Raw genomic sequence first — 18,281 nt, 5'->3', positions numbered from 1 at the left:
AACAGTGCATTTACAATGCCTTTTTCTGACTTAAATTGCCAAAATTGAACAAAATGCACGTTATAAAAGCTTGCTAGATAATTCTTGCTAATGTTCAAATAGGCACACAGGGGCCATTATTTCTCTTGCATAAAGATGTTCTTTACTAAAGATTCTCTAAGGTAGATAGGGATAGACAAGAAACAGAATGCAGGATCCTGGAGACTTGAGTGTAAATCATGGTTCAGTCACCAACCTCTTTATGAGGCTGTTGAATAAGATTATCTAGAGCTGCAAGGTTTGGTGTCATCAGTTTACAAACTGGTGTCATCAGTAACAACATCCATTTTCACATTTCATTTTCCAAGCTTCTGAATATTTCCACCTTTGTTCTGAACCAGTGCTTTGAGGCTGAGGTGAGGTGGCTGAGGCAGAAAGAAGCTACACTGAAGCTTAATTCAGGCAAGACAGAAGTGATGCTAATTAGGAAGGTCTAAGATGTATTGGATTTATTTATCTTGTGGAACTGGCATTTGCAGAGCAAATAAAGGATTTGAGCGTGCTCATGGACTCAGATTTGCTATTTCAAAAGCAGGCTGGCATAATGGCCAATAGCACCTGGTTTGCAAACTCTTTTCTTAGACTCAGCTGGTCTGGCCACATTGATCCATGCTTTTGTAACCATGTGGTTATATTATTGTAATGCATTCTACATTGGGCTGCCCTTGAAGACTACCAGAAATTGAAACTGGTTCAGAATGCAGTAGCCTGATTATCATCCGAGGTTAACTGATGGGAACGTATCTTGTGTATCTTTAAAAGAAGCTACGCTGGTTGCCAGGTTGCTTCCTTCCAGTACAAGTTGCTGGATATACAGGCAGGCTTTTAGATGAATGAATTCACATATCTAAAGCTAAAGGCCTGTCTCCCCTTACATGTTTCATGCACCAACCTCAGGCTTTTACTCACAGTCTGTTCCTCCCACATAAGGCAGCCCACCCAGCATTAACCAGAGCCCACACCTTTTCCAGTGTAGCTCCCACTTTGTGCAATAGGCTTCCTGGGAAGATGAGGAGAATGACCATCTTTAGAAATCATTCAACAGGCTATTTTCAATATGGATTTACTTACAGGTGTCAGATAGTTATGATTTCTGCCTTATAATATAATCCTATGTGTACATATGTATTATTTGGCAATAATAAAATCAAGCAGTTTTTATATATTTTTTAAAAAGAAATCATTAGGAGGTGCTGCAAGGCCATTTTATTTGCCAGAGTTTTTAATGGGGTGTACGTTCCAGATGATGAGCAAAATATAATATTCATGAAATTGCTGACATGGAAATGGTTTCAGTATAAGAAATTTCATCCAGTGGGAAGACCATCAAGACAAGCAAACATTGTCTGCACTATTAATATCATAGGACTGGTAAACATGTTTTTAAAGGAAGCATGGGAGAAGGCATCCCTTCTTTCATTTATCTACCACAGACAGAAGCTCATATTTGCTATCTTTTGATTACTGCAGAAGGGATGCACATTACCAGAGGGAAGAAAAAAGATCATGGGAAAGATTTTTTCTGTTCCTTGGGCAAGAACAGAAATGCTTTGCAATGTGCAGGGATTCTAGTGTGTGTTGGAAGGAATGTACTATTACCAATGGTGCACTTTGTCTGATCTCCACCTTCACCTTCAGGTACTGCAGGATAATCCCCCAGGGGAATCACCCACTAGCTGTATTTAAAGGCTGTTTTTAAAATCATGCTACAAAGTATATGATATAAAACACTGTACAGTATTTCTCTGGTCTGAACGAGTCCTTGCTGCAACAGCTGTGTGGGTACAGAGGGGTATTTGTGTGTGTGTGTGATTCTGCTTAATCTCTTTTTAGACTTAGTAAGAGATACACTCAGGAAGATCAAGCCAAAGCTGTTTCTGTTTGAAGAAACTCCTGCTACTTTCCAGCTTTCCCAGATAAAAATATCCCTTTGGGCGTTTAACTCAATAAATCAATAGAGAGAGATGCATCCATTAATAGTATGGATATTTCATCTGTGAGACGACTAAGCTGCAGGTGGTTTTGTCTCTGGAGTAGAATTAAGTAGGATGCATTATGCTTTTGGTAACTAGTGTTTAAAGCTAATGATTAGATGGTTCATGGGAGCACTTAAAATCAGATTAACTGGTACTCAGAAAGGAAGAGAGGCAAGAACTTCTATACGACACTGTGACACTGGGAAGGAATGAGACTTCTACTCCCTGCCTTCACTGGATGAATACAGACCTATCACAACAACCTGTAACCACTTAGTGAGTCAGACAACTGTATCATTCTGCCAAGGGAGAACGAGGCTTTTAATATTCTTCTGAAGACTGCCAATCAATCACAAAAGAATGGTGAAATTCTCTGTGCTGCTTAGCACAATACACAATTCTAACTTACAATGTGGTACTAGGTAGTTAGCATTCACGTGGTCAGCATAATGGGTCAACCTCTTGATGACATCTAAGACAATGATCATGAAGATGGCAGTCACAGTCAAGAAAGATCAGTGGGTTTCGAGTCATTACAATTTGTATAATGAATTGTGGCTGGAGTACTAATGGTGGTTCATCAGTGTGTTATAAGGCAAACATGGTTTTCTAACATTGTCTGTATTGTAACACTAATGGGGGATGAGAGGGAGATGTTTCAGAGGAGAATCAGCATGCAAGAAAGGTGTATTTATCCCTTCTTCCCACATTCTAGTTCTCCCCAGCAGGTTCTTGTCCATTTTTGACCTGTTTTTATCCTTAGTCAGGCTTGGACAAAGGCTGAATAGTGAAGGGATTTCCTGGGGGAAGGCAACAGCCATGGAAAATCCATGGGCATGGGAAGGACTTCTTTTTCCCATTCTCATTTCCTCCTACAAGTGCACCATCTTTTCTATACCTGGAAATATCTACTTGCCAAAGTAATGTGTAGTTCTGTGCTAAGTTTTGCAATTTGTAGGAAATGGTCAACCGGACCATTATGACAGGTAGGCAGAGAACTCTGGGAAGGGAAAAAGATTACTCAAATGGCTGACTTTAATTTGAAACTGGAATCAATGTCTGCCCAACAGGGAAGATTTATGGGCACTACCCAGAGTAGGATGGATTAATTCTCAGCACACAGAGGGCACCTTCACAGGGAGAGAAGCTGCAGAACCTAAAATCTGCAGCAGCACAAAGAAAGGAGTAAACTAGTCAGACAAAAGGAAATTCATTGTAATCAGAGTACCTGCAGTAGCCGTATGAGTACTTCAGATCACATCTGGCTTTTTGAATTATAACAATGAGAAGCAAGAGCCCACAGATGTTTACATAATTGAAACTTACCAGCAATCATGTATGTGTGAACCTGTCACACTGATGTTTTAGAACAGTTCACATCAGCAGATTAACAGTACTTCACTGCAAGATTTTAGAAGCAAACAGAACCTCCTTCTGAAAGAAGCTGCTTTTTACATAACCAGAACTCCCAAAACAAACCAGTGCTTTTTAACAGTTTATTCTGCTAGGGTATTCCAAAGTGAGCTACTTGGTTGGGCCAAGAAGACAGACTGCCTTTACATTCTGCACAATAATCATCAAAGCTAGAAAAAAACTCAGAGTATTACAGGATAGTGGATGAAGAGAATTTTTATGTAACAGAACTCAAGTCTGCAACACCAATATCCGGAGAATTAGGGTTTCTAAACTAGTGATATTTCATAAGGGGTTGTGGTTAGAGATGTAAAATGACCAGAAATTTTGAAGCTGGGAGAAAAAAATTATTTTTGCTCACCCCAACTGAAATCTTGGGAAAAACTGAAATATATGCAATGTATTTTATTTTGCACAAGAAGATGGAAAAATGTAGGGTGTGTTACTACAATCTAGCCTCAAGATTACAGAAGCACAGGTCAGTGTGGTTATATTAGGTGTCTACATAAATGTTGAAATCTGCGCAAACCAACTGGGAGATTCCAGTAACAAGCTAGAGATCACTTCTGCCAGCTCAGACAGTGTATGCACTGGCAAGCTAGTTAAATGGGTAAACAAGAAAGACACCCAGCACAAGGAACACACAATTAGTGCCAGCAATATTGTGTTCTGGATGTCTGCAGAAGGAAAAAAGCTCTCAGAGGGAAATCTCTTCATAGCAGGAGGGTTTTATACGATGGAAGGTTTTACTTTTCCAAAAACTGGTATAATAACTACAAATGAACCTTCTAGCAAGCAAGATAAAAAGAGGGGCGCAGACTCAGACACAGGAAGAAGCAAGAGGGAGCCATACCATTTTTTTCCAGTTCAAAAAGAGAAGAAGCATAACACAAAGATAAGAGGGGGAGGGTGAAGAAGATTTTAAACTGAGAAGAAATGGGGATATGAACAGAGAGGGATTTTATCAGATTTGGGTAACAGAAAGGACTGACATCAATCCTCTGCAGCCCTTCTGAGTTTTAAACAGCCAAGGCATTGTTTTCATCCAGAAAAAAAATTAAACAGAACTCTTGTTGCACTTTGAAGATTAACAATATTTTGTTCCAACAAAGTTTCACGGATGCTATGACCGGATCTTCACTAAGCTGTCATTAGATACATGAGCTTGAAAAAAATTGCAGAAAGGCCAAGAGACCATGAAATTCAGGAAGTACAGATCAAATTATGTAAAATACAAATCTGATCAGCAAAAATTCAGAGAGCATTCACTAATTATGTCAAAGGTACTAAAAAAATGAACTGGGACAGCAAAATCAACATAGATTTATTGTACGCTCCTAGCCACTGACTCAAACCCAAACCGATTGAAACTGCTCACCCTACTTTTTCCTAATGTTTCCACAGTACTTTTTAACTTTAAGTTTTTACTGCTATAAACTATACATTCTGACCTTTGATCTTATGGCCCTGTCCGGCATGGGATATTTTTAATATGAATGCATCCAACAGGCTGCATCTCAGAAAAGATTTTCAGGTGTGCGACAACTGTTGCGGAAGTGGAAGCACTAAAATTAGGTTTAAACAACATGATATGTGTGGCCTGCGAAACCCTACAGTAGGGCAAAACCATCCTCATGGAGCTATTTTTCACCTGGGAGGAAGGCACTGGGGGAAGGCTGGATCCCTCATCCATCAGCACTGTAGTCCCAACCTGCACTGGTTTTCTGCAGCAGAGAAAGTGGCCCTTACTTCTCACTGGCTGTTTCCGCACGGGCGGAATACAGCGACCCAGGGACGCTAAAAACAGTGTCCCTGGGGAGGCGACAGCCTCGCAACCCCCCAGCGGCGCGAAGCCACTGTTTCCAAACCTCGCTCACTGAGCGAGGTATTTCGGAAACAGCAGCTTCCAACCGCTGCCATGCGAACAGCAGCAGCAGGAAGGTGCCATTCCCCCCCCTTTCCCGAACGCCTCCAGAGTCATCGCTCCAGGCTGCAGGGGCATGTCCCCTGGCTTCTGCGATGAGCTGGAAGCCAGGAGGCAAGGTAGGCATTTGGCGACGGCGCAGCCTGTGCGAAGGCTGTGCCGCCACCTGCTGCCCTCCTGAGACAGTCCATGCGCCCCCGCACCGTTGCAGTGCGGAAAGGGCCTCCGTCTGCTAGCATTAAGTGATTGTAACATTGCTACCCTTCCTACATATACAAGATATAGTAAAATGTACTTCTGAAAATTCCAAAACTGAGTTAAATGAAATAATGTGAACCATTTATCATTAATTTCATTGCATTATTTCATGAAAAATTATATTAACATGCTAGGTGGCTGCATTCTTTTTGCTACTGTTTGCCAAACAAGGCTGTGCTAACTACATATTTCTTCCTGCTCAAACATCACTGGCTGCAATCTCAATATCACTCAATGATAGAACAAATAGGCCTGCAGTTTATACATGTTCTCCACTAATCTTTGCCTCCGTGTGTTAGGCCAGCAAAGACAGAGCACTCTGTGTGTCTCTACATCGATACCAGTGTAAAATTATCCTCTACTTCCCCTCTACACTATTTTGGATCTTAGCCAATAAAGAACCTGCTCCACTGCATACACATCAACTGATGAAGGCAGGTAGGTGTGGCATGTGTGAAAGAGATAGGAGAGAGAAATCAATCAGCTGTCAGCTAATTAGCAGTTTGAGGTCACAAAGTTAAAATAATGATAGACTCACCACTAGTGCAGCCAGCCTCATCTATTCCATTTTCACAGTCTCTCTCCCCATCACATCTCCACGAAGAAGGGATACATTTGTTGCTGGAATCTCCACAGCTAATTTTTTCAGCTGGACAAAGTTGTCTGTCTATAAAAATAAAACATAGTTTGTTTAAAAAAGGAATAGATGTTAAGCAACCCTACCAACCCCCCCCCCCCGCCCTTTTTAACAGGTATTGAATTTGATGTATAATTCTGCCCCAAGCCAAATTCCTTGGGGTAGAACAATTTCTGCTAAAAATGTATCGACAAAGGCTTTCATGGGCGGAATCAACTGGCTGTTGTGGTTTTTCTGGGCTACCAGACCTTGGCCACACAGCCTGAAAAACCTACAACAACCAATTCCACTAAAAACTTTTGATTGCGATAAGAGCAGTCATTGCGTTTCACAGTACCAGAGCATGTAGACTTTAAAAACACACTGTGACAAGAGGCAGAGTTTTCTTTTGCACATATTCACCCTGCCCTTTTTGTATGTTGAAAAACTGACGGCACTATGCTTCCTTTACCAAGGTATACAATTTGCTGAATTTTAAACAGAAACTACGTTTTGAACACAAATATCAGAAAACTAACACAAACCTTTAAGAATTTTAAAGGAAAATAACTAACTTCTAACCTCTTTTGATCTTATGGTATTTTTCTATTCCAGCATATCTCTTTGTGGTGAACATTCTCCATGTTAGCAGGAGGGGTCATTAGTTTGCCTTGCAGGGCTGTCTCTCTCCAAAGCACATAAGAATGATTCTCTGAATTAGTCTTTTTAATAATGATTTTTATTGCTTTTTATCAGCTACAACACAACTAAAATATTACAATACAATGTTGTCTCAATAAACTCAAGCAATATTTTTGTACCCCAAAATGTTAAATGGTCTTTGGGGGGGGGGGAGGGGAAGCCCCACAATGGTAAAATTTCTAGTTTTCTGAGGTTTTAATATGTCGGATTTTTTGTGTGTTTACAAACAGCAAACTTAAGTAGTAACTTCCTGCACCCTCGGAACATTGTTTACATTGTCTATAGGTGACAGTGTCCTAAGAGAAGAAAGTTGAACAAGCAACTCTCTCTGTATTCTGCCAACACAAGTGCAACCAGAATGGGAAACTGACTCTAGCAAGATAATTTCCCATTCCCCAGGCATAGTGTATTTTTATTGGTCAAATCTAACACTTTCATACAAAAGTTAGAAAGAAAGCTTTAGTAACAAAGTGCAGTTTAACTATTAAACCACCATAGCTCATTTTTTGCTGCTTCATTTCCCAGATACTATGCACATTACTTAGCTGGAACATTGGGAATTTATTGTTTTATATTTTTCACACCTGAAGCTCAGAACTACAGTTTACAAAAAAGGACCACTTCCAAGCTAGCAGAATAAACTCAAATTTACACATGCTATTTGAATAAAGTTACAACAGTTAAATACATTGGGCCACTGAAGAAAGATTAGGAAATGGAATACAGAATAGATGGGCAGCCCAATCCAGTGGGGGGCTGAATCACCCTCTGGAGTCAGTGCAGCCCTGTGTGGTATGGGTGCCCATTCCACTAATGCAAAGGGCAGATGCGCCAGCTACCTACCTCTGCAGTGCCCAACCCAGAAGCCTCCATCCTCGCCCAGGCCCACCAGCGCACAGAGCCAACCTTAGTCAGCTTCCACTGCCCTTCTAGCCCCTGCCCGTGCAATAGCCTGTTTAGAATGGTTTCTTGTTAACATTCAGTTTGTTAATATCTTGGATTAATTTGTGGCATGTGCAATAATAATAGTGTGAAATATTTCCATTGAGGAAGACATTTGTCGAAAATAAGGATCTTAGCCATGGATGTCCATCTTGGATTACGATGGCTTTGTGGATTTGGATGATTTTTCATCTTGCTGGCTGATTCTCGCTTGACTGTGTCCTTCTATGTCAGTGGTGGCAAACCTATGGCACGGGTACCAGAGGTGGCACTCAGAGCCCTCTCTGTGGGCATGCGTGCCCAGAGTTCGTCATGTGATAATAGTGTAATTATTTCAGGGAGATTATTAGCATTAAGCCTAAGACCTAGTTTTGGGGAAGCAGTATAGGTAACCCTGTTAAGCACTGTTAAACCCTACTGATTTTCATGGGAAGAACGAAAGTGTGATCCTTTACCTGGGAGTACCTCGGTTGCTAGCAATGGGGTTTCCTTCTGAGTAAACCCTCCTAGGGTCGTGATTCACCCGTTTGAAGCATTGCACAGTTGCTTCAAAGCAAAGCCACCAACTACCACCAAGCTTACTCCCGAGTAACGCGTGCCTTGGAGCCAACTGTTTTTTCTATACTAAAACCTCAGTATTCAGGTTAAATTGCCATGTTGGCACTTTGTAATAAATAAGTGGTTTTTGGGTTGCAGTTTGGGCACTTGGTCTCGAAAAGGTTCGCCATCACTTTTCTATGTGGAGAATTATCAAGGAAGTTCCATATGGCAGTATTTGCACACATATTTATTGTGCGAGGTGGACTTTACCAAATAGATTACAGACTGGCAGCATTTGGCTTATGGGTGGTGTTTGATTCACCTACCTTTTGTATGCATTTTTGCTCAATTATATGATTGTTATGCCACCATATGGTGACATAGGAATGATCAGCCAGTTGTGTTTATATCTGCTTGCACTTTAATACATATTTGCACAGTAGATGCTTCAGTGTGTTTTCTCAACAGCTTGAGGTACAGTGGCCTATAATTTTTTTTGCTCCTCTAAGCAAAGTTTAATTGTTTAATCTCAATGCCACCCCTAGATTCTTTTAAGTCCAATACTTTTTGGATTTCCTATTGGGATTGCCTATGTGGGAGACAAGACCAAATACAAAGGATGCTTGAACTGCTAGCATATATAGAACAGACATCATCAGTATGTCATAGCTCTGGTATTTTACTTTCGCTTCCTTTTTTCCATGGGGTTATATGCTATCTGGAAACCCTCTCACTATAGAAGCTTTGCCTAGTTTTACATGTAAGCAACTTAATTTCTAAAAACTTGCATGCCTACCTGCAACTCTGGCAAAAAGAAAAAGGGGGGGAAAGGAACTAAGAAGCTACAGTGTTTGACAGAGATGGACAGCAACAAAACAACTGTTCAGATGAAAACATATTTATTTGAAGGCAAGCCTCTGAGGAATTGTTCTTCCCTGTTTCTGTAACAGAACTCTCTCTCTCATCAGAAAGGCGTGAGGGTGAAGTGATTCAGAGAATTTGTGTTGTTGAAAAGGGAAAGAAAAGATAAGTACAAGCAATGAGAATATAAAATTACAGTGAAGCATAGCTAACTGACAGGAAGGATACATATCTCAGTATTGATTTTAAGCCTGGAACTGGCCAAAAAAATCTTCAAAAATATGAAAAAAAATATGAAAGGAGGAATCCCTTTATGAACAGGACACAAGGTTAATCATCTAATTAATAGATCATCTAGCTAATTTTTTTTTAAATCCAAGCAGTAGGTCCCACTTGTGATTATTCATTAATTCTAGCCAGGGAAATGAATGCAAATGGTGGCTAAGCATGAGTTATCTCGATCTCCACTTTCATGTCTAGCCCTTACAATATGAAAAATGACAAATTTGCACAAATAAACAAACAAAACAAAAGAGTACTGGGGAAAATAGCCCAGGGTGTTTTCATGTGTGTCTGTTGAGGCAATCCTAATAACAGCTAGCTGTGGAATACAGTTGCAGCTGGAGATCACCCTATGCTTACTTGCTGCCATAACTTTTCTATTTGTGACCAAAATATTTACTTTTTCTTACATCGATCTTCACTGACCTAGGAAGGAGGGGACAGTTAACTTGGTACATGATAGTGACTGCTGTCAGTGTGGAAGAGTTTGTGTTGATGCAAAATATAGAGAAGTAGCCTTCCCCAAAGAACATTGAACAAACTTGGTTAAATGTCAGATGCATCAAGACCAATTTATCACAATGATGCACAAATGCCAATGATGGACAATAGTGCTTTATTTATAGGGAGACAAGAGCGAAGACGACAAGACGGTTCCATTGACTCACCACAGCCAATGGCCCATTCATTCATGCTTGCTTTCTTTACACACCAACACTACAAATTCTTTCACAGAAATTGTAGAGCCTAACTGGCGCCCCACAGCTTGGCTTCCTCTTGTGCCACTGCTGAGCTTTTCAGGCACAGAAGCATTATGTATATTCAAGGAAAAGAAGAGATAACAGAATGGATTTGCTTTCACAAGACCATTTGTCAGGTTCTCACCATACAGGTACTCTACAAGCATGCACAAAATGGAATTCAGTAACTTCTGCTTATGGGAAACTTATAGACTTTTTCATTAGCAGGCTAGACAGCATCCGGGAGCGTGAAAAAAAGCCCATTTTTGTGGAAATGCGCTACTAACTTGAACAATGAAGCCAACTTTCCCACTACTCTGTTAAGAATTTCTAACATCATTCTTGATCTGTTCTGAGCGCAAGAAAATAGCAGGCAACTCTTTGTTGTGATAAAATGCTAGATGAAAATTTAGAGGCATACCTGAGGGACACCATAAAAACAGTTGTGTAGGTTAGACTAGTTTGATCCTCAGCTTCAGGGCTTTAACCAGCCTATGGACCATTGACTAGTCAATTAATGTAATCCTAACAAATCAGTATCTGAATGCTTGAGGAACCCTAAAACCACGAAGGACTCCAATTTTCAAGGTTGAAGGTTATTACTAATTGCTGCCCTCCTTGCTAATTGGTGCTTTCCTATGTAATTGGCCTGTCAAAAATCTACATGTTGCTCTCCAGAGACCTTTTTTTGAGATGGCACACAAAGTTAAAAAAAAATTATAGAACAATAACCATAAAATGTTAAAACAGCATAAAAACCATTAAGCAACCTAAAACTATATCTGAAAAATGGTCCTCAGTTTCGAAGCAGAACACAAACATAGGCCCCTTCCGCACACTCAAAATAATGCGTTTTCAAACCACTTTCACAACTGTTTGCAAGTGGATTTTGCTATTCCACCAGCTTCAAAGATCACTGAAAGCAGTTTGAAAGTGCGTTATTCTGCATGTGCGGAATGAGCCATAGCTTGAAAAAAATGGAACCTCTCATTTAATATGGGCACAAAGCATTAGTGCTTCCAGAGATTACCCACTACACCTCAGAAAAAGAGCCCTACAGTAAAAACATAAGCATACACCTTTCTAAATCCTCTGAAGTCAATGGGCTTAGAAGGGTATGACTCTGTTTAGGTAAGAATATGCTGCCCAGAATTCAGTTTAATAAAAGTATCCTACGCAGCATTTCTGCAAGGGTCAAAAAACTAAAACATCTCAAGTGTTCTCGTATCTCATGATTTCCAAGATACAATTTCTCCTGATATTGCACAATATACCACTATGATCTGGGTCACTTGGACATGCTAGAAGAACAAACTGTGATTTCAGGTTGTTACTGAATTATTCCATGAAATGTGGAACAAAGCTAAAGTACTCAGGATCATCTGACACATGAAAGTTTTCATTAATAGCATTTATCCATGGATGCTACAAATTTCACATAGATCTATTCTGGCACAAGAAAACACATTGGGAAACAAGTCATGAGTAGTTTCATTCCCTGTTCAGCAAAACAGACATATGTTTGATCTTCATCCATGAGGAATATAGATGGACACACCCCCACACACACTCACACTGGAAAAATGTAACAAGTGAAACAGCATGGCACCAGTTCTATTCATGATACCTTGTTGTAGAGTTTGCTTGCACTAGCATTCTCTGTGCATTATTGTTGCCTCCATGAAATATGACAGCCAACATGGTGTATCAGTTAAAATGTCACACTAGGATCTGGGAAACCCAGGTTCAAATTTCTGCTTTTCCAGGGAAACTTGCTGGATGACCTTGGGCTAACCACACATACTCAGCTTCAACCCTGAACAGTATTTGGATTGGAGATCTCCAAGGTATACCAGGGCTGGGACAGAAAGGCAGGCAATGGCAAACCATCTCTGAATGTCTCATGCCCCGTGCGGTTGCCATAAATCAACTGTGACTTGACAGCAAAAAATAAAACAAATATATTAATAAGAAAACATGCATTGCAATGAAAAATATTGCTTTCAGATTCAAATAACTAATTTCTGATTTAAGGCTTCAACTGAAAATTATTATTTAAAAAACCCAAATATGTTGAGTAACACCTTTGGAGTCAAAATTCTGTAACCTTATTAGAAGGATCACAGCAGTGAAACCTGATAAATATAAATGCTTGATAGCTTAGTTTCTCAAGTTTCTAGGCAAATAGTTTATGCTTTGCATGAAGAACTGCAGCCCTCTCACAAATACAAGTCTTAGGTTTTTGTAACAAAAACTTCACTCTTGGGCAAATGAGGTCAGGAATGTCTCTCTCTCTCTCTGGCTCGACCTTTTCCCCTGACTTTGGAGATCATCTGAAGTATGCTGATTGCACAAGTATACTTGGCACAGGCAGGAAAGACGCCTAAGCACTTGTTCTCATGAAGATTAACATGCTCCGTTATCATCTTAGAGATAAATATAAATGGATTATCAAGAAATTTTAAATCCAAGACTTAATCCTAAATACTTAAACTCTGTATTTAACAACAGGAGTTAAGGAGTTAAGATTGTAAGGATTTCAGGAAAAAATATTTTCATTTCAGGGTCTTATTACTGCCGGTGAATACTTGGAAGACACTTTAATACTCATTATGCTAATGATATCTGAACGTCAATTACATAAGCTAAAAAGCCACAGATAAGCTTTGTCAGAGGATGAATAGGCCTATTGCAGCGGTTCTCATTCTGAGGCTGGGAAATTATTGACAGAGGTTTATAAATTCATACATGCACTAAGCACTGTCACTGTATTTTTTCAATCAATGGATACTAAAGGAACAACTAACACTGTGAGGAGGCTCAAAATTCTGATGTTAAAAAGGGTTGGGAATTACTGATCTACTGAACTAAAGTGGTAAAAGGGTAGAAGTTACCCATGAGTCTGCCTGACAGACTGACTGACTGACATCTTAGTAGTTCAGGCGTTTGGGTATACTCTCTTATCAGTAAGGTTACTCACTGGGTAGTAACACTTCTCAATGGGAAGCACTGTTCAGTGAGCCACAAATATGCTGAATAATCCAGTGGTAATCGGCATGCTGGCCGCCATTTTGAAAACACTAGGGCTGCACTTGAAACATCTTCGAATTGACAAAATTAATGTCTGTCAAATTCAGAAGGCAGCCACGGGAAGGAAGGAGTTGGCAGAAGGTGGTTAAGGATTGTTGGATGGCACTCACTTTCCCTGTATTCCCCTCCCAACACTATTTCCTCTTTCCCTCTCCTTGGCAACCCTCAAATCTCCTCTCCTTTGCCTGCATCATTCTCTTCTTCTCAGCTATTTACCTTGTAGCTGCCTCCCATCTTCAGCTACATCTATCATTATATCCATATTTAGCACACAGTTACATGAAGCTCTGGTTAATAGGCTTGCCACAAATTGATTTGATGGTCTTTGATTTACATACATTAGAAACTTCTCAGCTTTCTCTTCAGTCAGTGCCTTGTGAAATTGTGGGAAATGGACAATTACTTAAACTTGTGCTTGGCAAGTTTCTCGTTCAGAAAGAAGTAATCTCTTCATTATTGTTGGCAAAACACAAAATCCCTTTAGGTTTAGGTAGTCAGCGGGAAAGATGAGAGGCCGAGTCACAGGGCTGCTCAGTTTTAGTTAACTAATATACTTTGTCTTATATTAACTATAAACTAATATTTGGGAAGCTATTCATCTCCCAAGGTTTATATATATTTTGCTCTAGTTTTGGTAGATCACTTGTTTGTTTAGTGGATATTTGGTTTTTAAGTATGAAATTTGTTAGGTTGATGCAATTTTTTTATTCAATCCATTTGATGTATCTATTAACTGCTGGCCAATTAACTGTATTAATAAATATAAACAAACATAAATATATAAATTAATCTAGAATAGACAAGTTTTTCTACCAAAAAAAACTTAAATCCTTAAGAGTGAAGATCAGTACAAACTTGTACATTAAGAATACTTCACAGAATTTTTTGAAAATCAGGAAAATAAAACAATTGTTACATGACTGCACATCCATCATAACAACTTGCTAGCATTTTCAGAAATGCTCCATGATTTAGCAAAAGAAAGAAAATTGCCCCTGGGTGTATCCTTTATGTTCTGACAAATTTAACTCTGGATTCTTTTGCTTTCATTCATTCAAATTACAGACACAATCTTCCTGTTTTAAAGTCTTTACGCGCTCAGTTCAACCTGCCTTAAGGTAGAATCTGTTTTGGAAGAGTTTACGAACTATTATAAGTCAGAACTGTGTAAACAGTTACACAGCTGCCTGTGTAAAGGAAGCTTTTCAGTCAGTTAAGCAGACTGGGAATGTAGCTGAAAGGAGAGCATATGATCAAAGGCAGCCTCACATGGGAAAGGGCAGTGGAATTCCTCAGTTCGCTAATTGACTAAGTGATGGTTAGAGGACTGGACAAGTTCCCTAATACTTGCAACAACTGAGAAACTCAGTCTAGCAGATGGCAGTCTTCATGTAACAGGGTTTCTCTCCTCCCCCAAGAGCCGCTCTATTCACTGCTTTAAACACATGACTTCACTTCAATAGTAGTTATTATTTATCAAACTTATAACATTTCAAAACTCAGTTTCAAAAAACTCAAAATAGTATATGTGGGTTATTGTTAATTTTTATCATTGTAACAATTCTGCTCAAATAGTTAAGCTAAAAGAGGCTCAAGATCACGAAATGAACAATAGTGCTGATCAAGGATTTTTACCACTCAAACTTTCCTTGCCCAAATTCAGATTTAAATCTGGTAAAGTATATAAATAATTTGGCATACCACTTTACATGATGTAATTGCACCAGTTCATTTATATACTCGTGAGGATACAACAAGAAGATGCTTTCAATTTCTTTGGGTTAATAGGGATCTCTTTTGTCCTTCTAAAAAGATAAAATGGGGCTACTCTTATCTCTACAGCCAAATAATGGGTTACCATTTCTAGATACTAGCAGTTCAATATGCTAGTGTGTCTGGGAAATAAGCTCAATCATTGGTCTCCCATAAATTCTATTGCAGCTGCTTCACAGCTATCAGCATAACTAAGGTCTCTTGGTTATCCTACCATCCCTGGTGGTCGTTATACAAGTACCTGGTCCAGGTCTTAGATGTTCCACACATAATCCTTCTTCTACATTCCACTGGAAAAAGTATTCAGCAGAGAACTAAACTCCTTCAGTAAGCATGGGGGTGGAATGACAGTGGTCACAACTTGCAAATATATAAAGATACTACTCATATCTTTAGAAAGTTCCTTATTTTGTATGCCAAATTTGGCTCAGTTTTTAAATTTCCCAGCCTGAGTTTCTGAAGTCCAATAGTTTGATGGGCATACTATTGTACATTGAGACACTTCACTGATATATAAAGGTATAGGCTTGAATCTATACCTAGATTTCCATGAGTGCTAGTGGGGGAAGGGGATCTTTATCTACTTCTCCATCCTGGCAGTCCAAACCTGAAATTATGCTTCTGGGGGATAGTGGACAGCAGGAATAGAAGGGTTGGGAGTCTCCCTTGGGAAGGAAGGAGTTGGCAAAAATCAGCCCTTCCCTTGTGTCCAGGGACATCTAGGTGGGATCAAGTCATTTTACTAATACATGCCACAGGTCACAAATCAAATGGAAACTCTCTATGACAACACTGTTTAACCAGGCAATAACAAATTTTGCACTTGGTAATGCTGGCAACTGCCCAAAATGTCCTTTCAGAGTGGATAATGGAGCATACATGAGCATCTTTAGTCTATTTAACATAGTAAATAGCTATGTTATGGATGGCAGTTCTGCTTGGTTCTCTCCCAGCCAGCTGGCCTTGACGGAATGCCTCCAGCCGGGCGGCGGGCCAGAATCGGCGGCAACAACCTTGGTGGACGGCTTATCTTGCTGTCCAGGATGAGCATTCCGTTCCCATGAGATGGGCCTGGATGGCCCAGGGAGGGAAGGGGATTGAAGTAACTGATTATAACCCTGAAAGTTTGGTACGGGAGGTCTCATTCCTGTCATGTGGAAGTGTGTGTGTGCTTTTCCTAAGATGTCTGAATAAACGGTCTTACATCCAAAGCTAGCTCTTTTTATTTCTGCTCTTTGGAATTCATACTTACATTATGACCCAGGAATCACTTTTTTAACCTTTTACTGTTACATCAGAAGTGGATCTCTGGTGTTTCCGACATGCAGAGATTGAAAGATGCACGCTTTGACCATGTGGAAGGCACGATAGCCCCCATAGAGGAGCTTCGAGCCTTCCCTTCCAGGATTCCGAGGATCCTAGGAGATGGAAATGGCTGACCCGATTTCTCTGGTGACTATCTCCAGACCTAGAGACCAAGTACAAGTTTGCCCTTGTTTCATTGGGATGAACAAGGTGGGTCCGGATTCACGATGAGAGATGCATGAAGCGTTTGGTGCATTATCCCATGGATGCGGGCGCCTGTTGACCCGGTCGTTTCCCTCCAACAACTTGAAAGTGGATTACAAACCCCTTAAATGCACAAATCCGTAGTCCTCCTTTTTTGAGGAACTGGGATTGAAACCCAACCATCCATGCTGACACCTAGGAATCCATGGAAAGATTCCTAGACAAAGTACTTTGATGATATTATTCCCAAGGGCGAGCAGTGGCATAGGTACCACGATCCCAAGACTACGGCTGAGGCTGGAACAATGACGCGAGTCGGATCTATGATCGGAGAGGGATCCATACTAAAACCAGCTGGCTCCAGAGGCCGGGAGGCAAGTGGTAGAAGCGGATGGAAGAGCCTCCGTGGAGCGGTCGGGGAATCGAAAGAAGTCCGGTCTGGTGGAACTTAATCCCGACCCTGACCCATTCCCAATGCCCTCATTAAGGAAAGTTAGGACGATGAAGTGGCCCTGCTGCGTGAAGGCCAAAACTTGCCTGGCAGAGATGCTGCGAACGCGAACTCTGGGAAGAGGAACTTCGAAAATCTGCAACGGGACCGTGGAGAAGCAACACGCAGAAATCCAAATGGAGTTTGGATCAGCGAAAGAGAAAGCGTTAGCGCCCGGACAGTTCCAGCAGAATCTGACAGTTCATGACAAAGTACTGGATCAATCAAAAAATGGATTTACAACGCCATGGCGTGATGAGGCATCAGGGCCATCCAAACACAGAATGAACTGACTACAGCCATACAACGGGATGAACGTGCTAAAATTGGATCGCGTGAAAGGGCGGCCTTGCATGCTAATTCAGGACGCCTTAACACGCAGGAAAGAGAGTTGGCCGACCTAGAACAGGATTTGCGAAGACGAATGCGGGCTACGCTGGCAAAAGGACTCCAGATAACGCCCACACCTTCTACCCGGGCTCCTACAGCCCCTCCCCGCCGGAGGCACGAGCATTCTTCAGGGACCCCGACTCCAGCGGCCCCCCAACCCAGGGCGCCTCAGCCACTCCCGGTTCCCTCCAGCCCCGCCACTTTACCCCCTTACAGCCACCAGGCTACCTATAGCAACAACCTCAACACGCACCTCGAGCTGTTGAGAGAGGATTTTACAGACCCCCCACCCCATCCCAGCCTTTCGTTTTTTGACGGGACTGCATCGAAAACTCCCCTACTTCATCTTACAACTTGGATGCCCATATGCAAGAGTATGATGATTTATATCATTCTGAGAGGGAGAAAGTTCAGAGACATTGGATCAGTACTGGATCGGCATAGCAGCTGAATGGTTCGTTACCCTCTACGAATTACAGGCTGACGGTACACTCGCAGACAGTGGGGTTCCTCCAGGCGCTACGCGCTTCGTTTCCAAGATCCTGATGCAGAAAACGCTACCGCTATACGCATACAGTAAAACCATCCAGCAAGGTAACCGTTCTTTCGCTGAATATGCCCGAGAATCTTGCTGTGCAGCGGCCAGTAAACTTCCTCCAGACTGGCCAGAACGCGGCGATGAAATGTGAGTAGTACTTTTTCGAAGGCATGGACATCAAACTGCGCGAAACGGTTA

The 18,281-nt window shown here is 41.0% G+C and overlaps 1 protein-coding gene across 2 annotated transcripts in view; it reads right to left on the bottom strand.

The window, feature by feature from the left end:
- The window catches only part of LRP8 (LDL receptor related protein 8), a 227,893-nt gene that overhangs the window by 56,994 nt on the left and 152,618 nt on the right, over positions 1–18,281 (bottom strand). For both annotated transcript variants that reach the window (XM_048496745.1, XM_048496746.1), the window contains exon 4: positions 6,149–6,277. In XM_048496745.1, coding sequence (XP_048352702.1) covers positions 6,149–6,277 — 129 coding nt within the window. The remainder of the gene's footprint in view (positions 1–6,148; positions 6,278–18,281) is intronic.

Source organism: Sphaerodactylus townsendi, linkage group LG05 (genome assembly GCF_021028975.2).
Source record: "Sphaerodactylus townsendi isolate TG3544 linkage group LG05, MPM_Stown_v2.3, whole genome shotgun sequence".
NCBI classification, from domain to species: domain Eukaryota; kingdom Metazoa; phylum Chordata; class Lepidosauria; order Squamata; family Sphaerodactylidae; genus Sphaerodactylus; species Sphaerodactylus townsendi.
Note: the sequence above shows the minus strand (reverse complement) of the source record. Positions and strands in the feature narration are given on the sequence as shown.